Genomic DNA, 13,152 nt, shown 5'->3' on the forward strand with positions numbered 1-13,152 from the left:
TTTGTCTCTGATAAACAGCACCACAGATGGCGGTAGAGCGAGCACAGTGGAGAGCAGATAGAGGAGAGAGAGAGAGAGAGAGAGAGAGAGAGTGTGTTTCCAGCGTCTCGTCTCCTTCACAGCGCTGGAAGGTCAGCCGAGCCTCGAGCCGTAACACTCGCTCCCTTTCCTCTTCAGTCTCGCTTTTATTCCAGCAGCAGCACCGCAGCGCTCCTTGACAATTGTCATCATGACGAATCAATATAGACTCTCCACAGACACCTCATCCTCACCCCCCCCCTGCCGCCCTTGAGTTTTTAAACACTGATCCAGCAGATAGTCCAGTTAAAGTCTCTTCCCAGGACTTCTATTTCATAGTTTATCCTTCACCTCTCTTCTATCCCTCCTTCCGCCTTTTCAATTAGTGTACAGTATGTTCTCTGTCTCTGTTGGATCGTCCTCTGTTTCACTCTACGCATCATTTGAAGATTTAAAGGTATAATATGCACCATTTCCACTTGTAAAGGACTAACAACAACCAAGGGTTTGTTATTTACTGTGAGTTGTGTACTTACTTTATACCAAATGTTCAAAAAAACAAAATAAATCTATAATTTCAACTCAGGTAACGGTAGGTTATTTTGTTGCGTTTAATTCCTTTGGATTGCCTTTGCGCATGCATCAGAGTTCGGGTGTTTGCTAGAAGCTGTCATAAACTTGACTTTGGATATTGTGTATCCAGTTTTAAGCCACATTTTCAGAATAAACGTTTTAGAACTATACTTTTTTTTAAACTGAATGAACGATTACAGACATTGGACTTTTGCATCAGAAATACAGAAATTAGAGAAACAAGCCGAGCAAATGTTAGTACTTCTAACAGAATTTTCACATGAAACTCCTTTTCTCACTGTTTTTGACAATTTTGTTTACTTGGTCTGTTTGTTTCGGAAAGGAAAAGACCCCTGCAGATTATAAGGATCCTTATAAAACTTTACTCAAAGTCTTAATCTAGAGATATTTAGAGAAACAAATTGAGCAAACGTCAGCGGCATCTTGGTTTGCTTTGAACAAGGTGGAAGAAACATTGATTTTAACGAAAAATTGCTTTTTTTGAGTTTTTAGCAGTTTTAATCACCTTGTTTGTTTTTGAGTGAAGACCTCAAGGATAAAAACCTTTTTGATATGTCATAATATTGTTGTAGAAAATGTAGCATAAATAGTCCTTCTTGAACATTATTTGCTGTGGACTCAAACTTTGGGTGAGCCATGATATTTAATCCTCACTATCTATAATAAAAGAGTGATTTTAACGTAGGAGTTTCTAATTTGAGGTGTGTTTCATTTTTCTTTCCCTCTTTGCGTTGACTTCAGGTGTTATTTCACTACGTCTTATTTTCAGCTGACATGTAATTGTGATTGTGTGTGTAAGTAATTCTTTCCAATCCGTTGTAAAGTTGACAACCACCATAAAACCAATCAGTGTGTGTGTGTGTGTGTGTGTGTGTGTGTGTGTGTGTGTGTGTGTGTGTGTGTGTGTGTGTGTGTGTGTGTGTGTGTGTGTGCTGATTAGCGAAGTGCTAAGGCATGCGGCACGTAAGACGCGAGTGCTAATTCGTGTTGCGAGCATCACAGTGACTCGTCTCGGCCCTCCGGTAATGAGCAGCACTGACGTTATGTGGTTCAGCTCCACGGTGTTTCCTCCCCGTCTCTGCGACATACTGGGCCTAGGTAATTGGTCACAGAGGGGACAGTAAATCTGCGAGAGGACGTGGGAGAAACACAGAGATGGAGCGAAAAAGTGTGTGTGTGTGTTTGCAGGAAGAGGTAGGTGATAGAGGACAGGGGGTGGGTGTCTTTCATCTTCACAGCTTTTTCTCTGTAAACCTCTAACTGTTTACAAGGATTGAAGCCTATTTGCACACATACACACACACACATACAAAGAGAGCCCCCCACCTTTACTGCTACCACCCACACGTATATACAGTAAATGACCTCAGCGCGCCACAGTCTCTGAGTATGGATTCTAATCAGACGTCGGCAGTATTGTGTCTGTCAAACCCGGCCAAGGTTACTTAACCTTCCAGTCTTAATTTCCCTTCCATTTTAGCTCCTTCCTCCATATCAAACATCAGCACATCTATGACAGAAAAAAGGGAAAGAAGAGTGCGGGGAGGAAAATGAAGATTGCCATGCTTGGCTGAAACTCGCAGATGAAAGTAGAGGATGATTCACACTGCTGTGGCAAAATGAACTGAACTGTGCTGGGCTATTTTTAAACTTCTATACATTGCAGCTACTGGAAGGGGACACTGTGAAGCAGAGCCATTCATTTCTATATCACCAGAGAATGGGGGGTTCCTGGAAAGTGTATGGAAACTAGCGCAGTTTACCAGGAAGATACGTTTTTGGTACATTCTGTTAGCTAGATGAGTTAGTTATCACTTAGTCTGACTGTGGACTCATTTTGTCACCTCGACATAGTACAAACGTCCAAAATGCTGTCACAATCTTTTACAGATGTGTAGTTTGGATCACAATGAGGGTCGATTGGAAGATGGCTATGGTCAGAATGGACAGCAGAAGTAGGAGGGTAGAAAGTGAGAAAGGGAGCTATTGTTCCCCAGCTTTATGTGATTGGCCAGATTTTATTTGCAGTTGGTTTGTTTTCATTTCAAGATGGTCTATAGTTTTAATTAAATATAGGTAAATATACTTTATGTTGACTTGTGGTTTACCATTTTTGGTGACCCCAGTGTTTGTTAGGGTGGATGTATTTGCCCCAAGTTTACAAGTTGGAGTTACAACTTTAAGAGGCGATCCATTGTACTTTTTCGAGAAGGAGGTTGGAAATGTATTTGCGTTACCAAATCTTTTCATACTGCTGAATGAACCCAAACAATTCTGATTCCGTCTATAAGACAACAGTATAAAGGTACTTAACTTAGCAGCGTTCAGCTATTATGCCCCGACAATCTGGAACAAACTGCCCGAAACATGCACGTCCGCAGAGACTCTTAGTATTTTCAAATCGAGACTGAAAACATATATTTTTGCCGCTGCTTTTAATTGAGCTGATCATATGCGCACTGCAGTATGCATTTTATTCATGTATTGTATAACTTGCCTTGCCTTGCCTTGCCTTGCCTTGCCTTGCCTTGCCTTGCCTAACTTACTTTTGTATAGTACGGTGTTCACTGGAGCAACGACAACTGCTGTTAGAACCCTAACCCTTAGCGTTGAGATTGGGATGTGTCGAGCATTTCACACACAACTTTTGAACATTATGAGTACACCTTCTGGGTACTAATTATATTGCAACTATATTTTTCAGTATGATTGCAATTATGCAATTTAAGACACATCAGCATGCTCACAATGAAATACTAACATGGTGATATGTATGTATCATGTTTAACAGTTCACCACCATCTTAGTTTAGTATGCTAACATTTACTAACTAGCCCTAAACACAACGTGCAGCTAAAGTGTAGATTCAGGCTCTGCCTGTTGATGAAAGTTGAACATCTTCAAATAAAAAGCAGCACAACACATAGAAGCAGAGAAAGTGCTTTTTCTCTCTCACCTGAAAGGTCCAGAGGCCCTGTGGCTGCTCCCCCCAGCAGTGCACCGTCATCAGGGTCCAGTTCTTCAGGCCGGCAGTGGACGCGTCATTGGGCCTTCTGTCCAACAGCAGTGAGACAGTGCCAGCTGGAGACGCCAGGCTTATGGAGAGGTCACCGCGACACACCGCGCTAATGCTCACTCTCACCTGGTGAGGGACAGGTGGCAAGAAACAAAAAAGACGGAGGTGTGAAAAGGACGATTGATAGAGGGTTAGAGAAATAGGGAAGACAATAGAGAGGAGTGGGTGGACAGAAGACAAAGAGCATCGAGCCTTCTCTTCAGTATCACTGTATGACACCTTGTAGCTGTTTACTGAAAACGAGGAAACTAACTGAAATAATCCACATTTTATTGACACACACTTTGCTGAATTGATAATTGATAATAATTGTATCTTAAAATTAGTTATTTGATATTAGACACATTTGCCCTCTTACTGAGAGTTTATTCAGAAAATTGATACCCATGCCATATACAGTAAGCTTAGCATAAAGACAAGGGGAAAAAACTAGCATATGTTCTCTATCCTGTCTAATAACTTGGTATTTAATTAATATCAAATGTATGTAAGAAGAACAAAACATTTTATTTTTGAATGCATGCAGTTACTGCGCTTTTTAAAATAAATGTTCAAATAAATACACCCCCAAAAACATTTTTGAATTTACACCTTTTGGTACACTTGGTTTTCGTACCCTTTACCTTAAAATCATAACAAAATAATGACGCTTTTGCGTGACTTTCTTACATTTAGGAAGAGAGAGCCAGGATATTTTTTTCATTTCCAGTCTTTGTGCTATGCTAAGCTAACTTTATTTGTAGCATACAGGCATGAGAGGGGCACCAATCTTTTAATCTCTCTCTGCATGAGAGTGCATTATGCATGTTTCCTAACATTTTTAACAATTCTCGTAAATGTGAAGCTAAGCCTCCTCGGACCAATCAGTGGTCATTAAAAAGTACCAGATAACTGTACTCATCATAAATATCTAAAGTAATTCATGTGACACATGGACGATTAGGCAAATTGGAGGAAATTAGTCAAATGTATATCGAAATCCAGTCAGTATATACTGTGTATAGCAGACAGTTGGACATTGATCTGTCCATAGCTACCCAAAGATGAAGACAAAGACATGCAAAGAGCAAAAAAGAGAAGACACATTGACAGAAATGGCTGAGGGGAATATGAGCTAAATGATTTAAATAAGCACTTGCAGCCCCCAAACCCCCACCCAGTAAACACTCTCCCTGTCCCTGTTCATCAGTAGCAGCACATCTGGTGTGACAATGGCACATCGCAGAGAGAGCCGCCAAGCTGCAAAAAGACTGACAGCCCGCTCCTGTTTACAGCGTGTTACCAGGGCAACACGTCCATCAATCACACCTCACAGCGATGGCCTGACCCACGCTTTCTGCCAGGGAGCAGAGCCGCAAAGATGAAGCCTTTTCAATTTACATGCTGACACACTCCCGCACTCTCTCTCTCTCCTCGCTATTTCACAAGTACATAGAACTCACACACACACACAGTTAACTCGCACAAACTTGTGCACGTACACACACAGGGTGTGTATGCCTGCTGACACAGTTAAACATAAACACATTTGCATGTATGTGCCTGTGCTCAAGAAACACCCAGTTTTGCCATTTTCTGCAAACGACACAGCCAACACATTACACATCTCAGTATGATGCTTTTTTCACTGTTCTCAGAACACATGACACAGAAATGCCAAAAAGGATTTCTATGAAACATTCAAGCACAAATTAATTTTCAATAGACTTCATTTGTATAATGTCAATGTTAAAAAGGAAACACTGAAAGGCTGTAACAGCCCTTTTACAACAGTTTTATCAAGAGAAATTGACCTCTTCACCTCTCATGTTTTAAAAGAATAGTTCAACATTTGGGGAAATAATTGCTATCTTGGCCAGAGTAACATGACAACAATGCCACTCTCATACAGCATCTGTATTTTAAATATGAACCTTTAGCCAGTTAGCTTAGCATAGCATAAAAGGGGTTACAAATGGGGGTGTGCAGCCTGTCGGTTGCATCTCCTCTTATAGTCATTTGTACCTGAATATGTCAAACCCATCCAAATCACTGCCAACATTTGAAAAATGTATTTTTTAGACCCATTTTTGGATGAACGATGTTGGCCAGTGTCAAGCTCACTGACAAACACTGCATTTCCTGTGAGAAATCCATAATAAAAGTAAACTTGTGTTTTGCCAGCTAAATGCTTTTAATTTGAAATCGCAGCAGTACAGAATGTTCAGTTTACAATACAAGTGAGATCCAGGTCAGTAGTTTCCCCTTATTTCCTATCTTTATGCTAAGCTAAGCTAAGCTAAAGAACTGCTTGCAAAGCGTCTAAAAAATACCAACCTTCTCATCTAATTCACAATCATATGGGTCTATCCCAAACAGTTTACAATTCTGTAAGATCATTATTATATTTTTTTCCAACGAGACTCCTTAAGAAAACATATAGTTCACTGTAGTGTTTTAAATCCTGACCTGGACGTGCTCTACAGTGTTGATCTCATTCTTCCTCCCACGACAGGCATCTGATTCTATATCAACACTGACCACGCCCCCTGGAGAGAGGATCCTAACCAATACAAAAAACATTACATAAGTCAGTAAGACCTCAGACATGTTTATGCATGAATAATAAACATTTATCCACCCTGAAATACACAGACACACACAAAGCAGTGACAGCATATCTGAAGATAAGATGAAAGATTATTGATTCCTGTGGAGAAGACGTTCTGCAGGTAAGGCATGTGATGCAAAGCAATATAAATAGAACATCAGCAGCTATAGGGGGTTAAAAACCTACAGTGTGTAGTCGAAAGTGGTAGTTTTTCCATCAAAACCTTTCAATCCTGCTTTCTTCATCTCAGAGACAAATGAAGAACTAGACCATGTATTTCTCCTGAACATCTCGAAGCATGTATCCACACCTTTAAATGTGTTGATAAGAAAAATGCACTTCTGGCATCGGCCAAAATACGTGTCCCGTCTCCAGTTCATTCAAAACTTCTTCTTGGATTTTGACTCAGGCTAGGAGACATGAACCTTGCTGCACACTGAGATCCTTGAATGCATCTTCCTTTGCTGTTCTAAAGTCCAGATTCAAAAAGGGGATAGATCCTTTGCAGTCAATGCAAACGTGGTATCGTCTTTTTTACAGTTAAAGGTGGGGTATGTAATTTATTTCAGAAACACTTTTTGTTATATTCCATGAAATGCTCTTAACATCCCGATAGCAATGAATATATAAAATGCTTTGACAATAAATACATTAAAAAATGTCATCTGTTGAAGCCGTGACACTTTAAAAAGCACGACCAATCATCTGAGCCAGCCCGGCTAAAATAACTGGATGGCCTACCTGCCTGTCAGCCTTCCATCTGTGCACAAACTTATCTCGTGCCCTCATTAGTCATGTGCGTGTTTGTGTGTGTTGGAGGAGGGGCTCTGTAAGGAAGTCTGAAGGAAGAGGCAGATTTTTTCCGGTTGTGTACTTTCAAATTCTAGCGCACTCGAGCTGGTTTCTCCAAAATGACATACCCCACCTTTAATCAAATTTAAAAAAATGTCAACGATTTCAGTTTTATAACATTTTAGTTTGCTTTTTTCTCTGTATTCTGTTTTCAAATGGTTTGGGTTTGGCACATTGTAACTGTGTATTTTGAAAAGTGCTATATAAATACATTTATATTTCAAGTTATTACCTGGTAGGATGTAGTGTAACCTCTTTGATGCACTTCCTCTGTGGAGAAACCGTGTTAAAGAGCGTGCCCTGCTGCACCATCAGCCCTGCATCCAACAATCCAAAACCATACCTGGAACAAGAAGGGAACATAAAAGCATATGTGTTTCTGTATACAATCAGAAACAAAATCCTTATATCCCCACACACATGTGATCTGGAGGCTTTTACTGTACGTGGGCGGCTGAATGTGCTAATGGCTCCGACATGAGGAAGCAACAAGTCATTGAGGAAGATGATGTTGTCCTCTGACATGATCGCTCCCCTCTCTCTCCGGGGCTGAGGGCTGCTGTGTGTACCGCCTGTAATTGCCCGGAGGATGGATTCCGAACAATGTGCCATCTCACGGACTGTAATCAAGCCTCATTATTCATTCTTTACCACCCCAATCTGGGTGCTGGAGACACAATGGGCGACCCTTAAGCGGCGTCGCTGCCTGGTGACTGTGTGACCGCTGCCTAGCTTACACTCTCTTCTCCACTTTACCAGCCATCTCTTTACGTCTCTATTGAATCATCCGCTCTCATGTTTCCTCTTTGCCCTCTTCTTCCGCAGAGCAGCCTGCTATTCAGTGTTTTTTCCTCTCTAAAATCTCCTTCACTCTCCTCCTTTAAACCTGAATTTCTTGCATCAGAACTCTCTTCCTCATAAGTCTTAATTCTCCCTCACATCTTTAATTTTCTCTCTTTCACTTCCCTCTTGTTAAAATCACAGTCCTCAGGCAGAAGGGCCGTAACAACCTTCATTCTCCCCAACCCCTCCTCTAGGAAAATCCAGAGGGGGTGACAAAGAGCTAATTTCTGCCATTATTACCATACAGACCTTATGCCGTTAATCTGCAATAAGTGAAATTCATTATCCTGATGACGGGGTCTCCGGGAGCAGCAGAAAGAGAGAGACAGACAGGAGACAGGAGCGAGCTGATCAATAACTCAATCTGCCGCCCGGCATGGGGCTCCGTCTCCTCCGCTCAGACTGTCAGTGTGTCTGAGGAGGGGGGGCAGCAGCAGAGCCCACAGCGTCCTCGTCCTAACAGCACGTCGTGCGATCAATGGACACAATCTAATCAGCCAGTATCACCACCAATGACTTTTAGCATGTAGGGCCCCGGCATAATAGCATTAGGCAGACGGGTGTGTGGGGTTAAGGTGCGCGGCTGAAGTTCAAGGTCATTCAGGGGGTTAGAGAAAGCTGTGAAGAGTCGGAGCAAAACACAACGACTAGAGCTGAATGCAGAAGACTAGAGGAGAGAGGAATCAACATGGACCCTAATGAGAAGTAAAGAACGTTAACATATATTTGTTTTGCTCTTCAAAATGCGATTAAATGATAGGAGGTAGCAGTGTTTTTGTTTAGTAGTCAATGTTTAATAGAAGCCATTACAAATCGACTGATCTGTGATCCTGAATGCTAAACCATATTTAAAAACGCATTCAAAACATCTTAATGTGGCTGGTTAAACAGCTATGACAAAAACTAAAAAAACATCTTTGAACCCACTTGAGGGCGGGAATAAAATAGAAATTTGTAAAAATGTAATTAAACCACAAATTAAATGGGGCCTATTATGCTAATTCTGTGTAATATTTTTATTTTGTGCCTCTACTGTGACATTTTTACACAATTTAATGTTCAAAAAGCTATACATTTTTTCATACTGTGCTACAGCACCTCTTTTCACCCTCTGTCTGAAACCAGAGCCCAGTCTGCTCTGATTGGTTAGCTGGCCGGCTCTGTTTCGATTGGTCAACTGCTCATAGATAAGCCTATCATGCACATGTGTCGAAGCACTTGCCAATATAAGCGTGAGTGTAACAAAGTGATGTCACAATCTTACGGAAGAAAACAAAGGATTCCAATGGAGGGAACTTTGAGATGTTAGCCCTAACACAACAGACTCCTAAATGGTGGCAAAGTTTGGTGGTGTTTGATTTATAATCCTCATTGGACCCTGACTCCAGCTGCTTAAAGTAGAGATAGTCAGTTTATTGTGTGGGGAGATTCTTATGTAGTAACTCTGGTTATTATCTTGGATGCATACAGTGGAAACACTAATATACTTTAATTTCTGGATATGGATACCTAAAATGGATACGTTTAATAATAACACCAGCAATAACAATAGATCATGTAAGATATTTCCCAGTGTGGGGAGAGCTGATACCCTGACTTCTCATAAAACAGGAACAGTTGGTGACCGGGGCCCGCCACCCTGCTCCCTTTTAGAGATTAAATATACCCTCCCCACCCTGTACCCCTTAGCGAGAGCTGTGCACCTATTAAATCCTACAGCTCCCGCTGATCGATCGGGCTTGCCCCAGCTCCACGGCCATAAACCCACAGACATATATCTGATAGAGAAAGCTGCAGGAAACAGGTTTACCCACGATAGAACATGATGAAAATGACAGATTTTATGTCCCCTGCCATGTCAATGAAACGCAACCACTGAGCTGAGCAGCCTTGAAGGAAGAACACACAGCCTTCTCAGCCATTCCAAGTGAGTAACACACGTACAGCGTGAGCCTTGGGATTTCTCCAAACAACATGATTTATAGCAGTATCTTTGTGGGACACTGCTCAGTCATTGCAGGATTTGTACATTTTTCTGACTCGATTGAGGTTTTTGGAGAGACTGTTTAAGATGAAACCCACATCATATCAAGCAATTAGTCAGAAAACACAGTCATCACATTCTAAACTTGTTCCTTCTCCACCTCCTGCGTGGTCGTAGGCAGGTTGAGCCAAGCCGACTGCAGAGTGACAGCGGATCTTCTGTCCACGCAGCACGAAGCATGTTAAACCCCCGACCCCCCGCCTCCACACATATCGAATCCACGGCCCTCGCATTTTCTCCGTCTACTTTCACTCCTCGACGGCAAATGCCCTTGCACACTCTTAACTCCCTCCTTCTTTTTATCCATTAGGACGAAGGCCACTCCCCCCCCCCACCTCTCCATGGGGGCCTCTTTGTAACTGTCGAGGAACCCTTTTCACTTTTTGTTCTGCGGGCCTTCCCGGGTCCTTTCTCTGTTGATATTCACACCATCTGCCAGCAGCGTAAGGAAGGTGCACACAGACCCTCCCAGCACTGAGACATCAAAATCTCCAGGGTCGGGGTCCCCGCTTTCGTCTTTGCACACAGCACTAAAAACACAGCTTTAACAACTGGTATGCTGCAACCAAAACAGGTTTTTGCAGCCATCCAGGGACCGAGTTACTGCGGCCTCACCCCTTGTTTGCAGTGGTACGTCCTGCTAAGTCCCCCCCCCCCACAAACCATCCCCAATAGAAGTGGCTGTAAAGAATCACTCAAGCCGCACTAAGCAGCTGCCTGTGAGTTAGGTCATTTTCCCAGGAGCCACAGAGTGGGCATTGGCAGGACCTCAAAAAGAGGGGACACCATCTGTTCGGCGCCTGAAAAGGTTGGTGACACCTTCTGTGGTACCAACAACTTCTAATTAAGTGGCCAGGAATGCAGGAGCAGCTCCCTGCGCGTGATTGGTCGGCTAGCCTTAGTTATCCTGACTGCAGTTTCACGCACCTCTCCATCACATCTGGGCTAATGAAAAATGAAGAAGTGGAGACAATAAGCACTTGATGAAGGTGACACATGACTGTAGTAGCCAACAACAAAACAAGGGGGTTTTGTTTTCGGCTTGGTTTGTTTTTTCACCAGGATTACATAAAAATGACTGGGCCAATTGTTATAACATTTGTTGGGAAGGTGAAGAAAATATTAAGAAAGAACCCATTATTGGATATGGATGTTTTTGAATCCGACTCATGGGGATGTTACAAAAACAATGTTTTAAATATGTAAGATTGGGCATTTTAATGGTCCATTGCCTTGCTGTACTGTACTGTAGGTCTACGCTTCCTGAGTGTACTTCTACTTCCTTTTAATTCTTATGTTCTTTTGTCCCCTTTTTGTACCACTTAATTGAATGTTCATCGGGTAGCATTGAAAACTGCTTTAGCCCCATGGTCAATCCCAGCGTGGTTTGTTGCTGTTGTATCATGACGCGCTAATTTCATTAAAATCAGGAATTAAATGAAAGAACAAATGGACTTAACATTCGTCTGATTTCCATCGCTCCTACAGCCAAGTCTGCTGCTCAGAAATGTTACTAATTAGGCTTATTAAGTAATTAAGAAGAGGTCTTAATTATATCTGCGCCACTGGGACCTGCACGGCACTAACCATGAAATGCTGTGCCGCGCTGCTCCGCTTTATTGGCTTGGATGTTATACAATTACATCCATTTAACTGTTCTGAATGTGTGCCTTTAAAAAGAAAAAAGAAATGTGGAATACATTTTTAAGGCAGTATTAGGCAAATATCTATCTCAGGTGAAATTGCAGAGGGAGAAACACTCAGCAGCCTTCAACGGCGCAGCCTCAAAATGTCAAGTGAATTACCTAGCAAAGAGTTAAAAGTTTAATGAAATATATTGCGGGGAGGAAAATGAGGGGTTTGGCACAGGCATGGTTTTAGTCTCAGGAGAATGGGCACCGAACGGCCCTCTTAGTCTCCACAGCCATCAGTCAAAGCAGCAGCCACCCGTCCCCTTCTCTCACACAAGGAGACTTCTCTGGAAGCCGCAATGATCTATACCCCATGACCTCACTCTCAGTGTCCAACATATTTTGATTTGTGGCTTGAGTGTTATTCAAACACAAATTCAAAAGAGGATGAAATTCAGCAGAGAGCTTTTTGTTGGACGCACACCAAGGTACAGTCCTTTAAGATGTCTCTGCCCTTGTGGCGAAAGAGAGGGGGGGGGGGGGGAGAGAGAGGATTGAGTAAGCGCGGTGCTACAAGCCTGGCATCAGATACCCTCCCACTGCCTTTATTTCCCTTTGGACAAAGCAAACACTGAACCGGGAACCTTTGTTTGCCTCTTCAAATGGGCACATTTTTGATGCCATATCACTAAATGTGATAGAGCAAACGGAAATGTAACAATCAAAAACAAAGTCTGTTTTGTTTAAAGGACATCTGCTTCATGATTTCAGCATGGAAGCCACACAGAGATCAAAAGCTCTGTGTTCCACATGCAATGTAAAATAATAACACCTTTGGATTGACGGTCAGTTTAAGGGCATAGGGCACTGTGGAAAAGACCTCAGTGTGATCAAATCCATAACATGTAAAGTGAACCTGCATACATATAATGACGTAACCTATGTTTAGGGTTATAAAATCTCTAGAGCTACAATTAAACTAGAGTTGTTTGGGATTTGAGTGTTGCGAGAGAATAATTATACATTATAAATCTATTTGATCATGTTTTACTGCTGGGGATTGCATATAGAAGTAAGGCAACATTTTCTGCCATAGACTTGAGAAACATGTCATCAGTTCAAAATCATGATTTTGTTTCGAAAGAATTAGACAGGTTATGTTAAGAAAGTGTTTTAAGGTTAATATGTTTTTCAAAGGTTAGTATTTGTATTAAACTCTTAAAGGTGGCCCTAACATAACGTATGGATGTCACAATATCAGATTTTAACCACACAATTAACGTGCCCAAAATAATTTAAGAAAGCAATATTATTTAAATTGTTAGAGAAAATGTGTAAAAATAAATAAATAAAATCTTTGAGATTGTTTATTGAGCATTTTTTTAAATCTTTTTGGCCAATTCATTACATTCAAAATACAACTGCAGCGTAGTGAAGATACATTTTGTAACCATAACTCAAGAGGGAAATGATTAAGGAGGCGCTGGATAATTTACATGTATTA

The 13,152-nt window shown here is 41.7% G+C and overlaps 1 protein-coding gene across 1 annotated transcript in view; it reads right to left on the minus strand.

Annotated features, from left to right (window-relative positions):
* The window catches only part of LOC117480740 (furin-like protease kpc-1), a 188,891-nt gene that overhangs the window by 20,231 nt on the left and 155,508 nt on the right, over positions 1 to 13,152 (minus strand). Inside the window, exons 14-16 of the mRNA XM_034128181.1 lie at positions 7,363 to 7,473; positions 6,137 to 6,230; positions 3,569 to 3,754 (exon numbers count right to left, since the gene is read on the minus strand). Coding sequence (XP_033984072.1) covers positions 3,569 to 3,754; positions 6,137 to 6,230; positions 7,363 to 7,473 — 391 coding nt within the window. The remainder of the gene's footprint in view (positions 1 to 3,568; positions 3,755 to 6,136; positions 6,231 to 7,362; positions 7,474 to 13,152) is intronic.

This window comes from Trematomus bernacchii, unplaced genomic scaffold (assembly GCF_902827165.1).
Source record: "Trematomus bernacchii unplaced genomic scaffold, fTreBer1.1, whole genome shotgun sequence".
In the NCBI taxonomy this organism is placed as follows: Eukaryota; Metazoa; Chordata; class Actinopteri; order Perciformes; family Nototheniidae; genus Trematomus; species Trematomus bernacchii.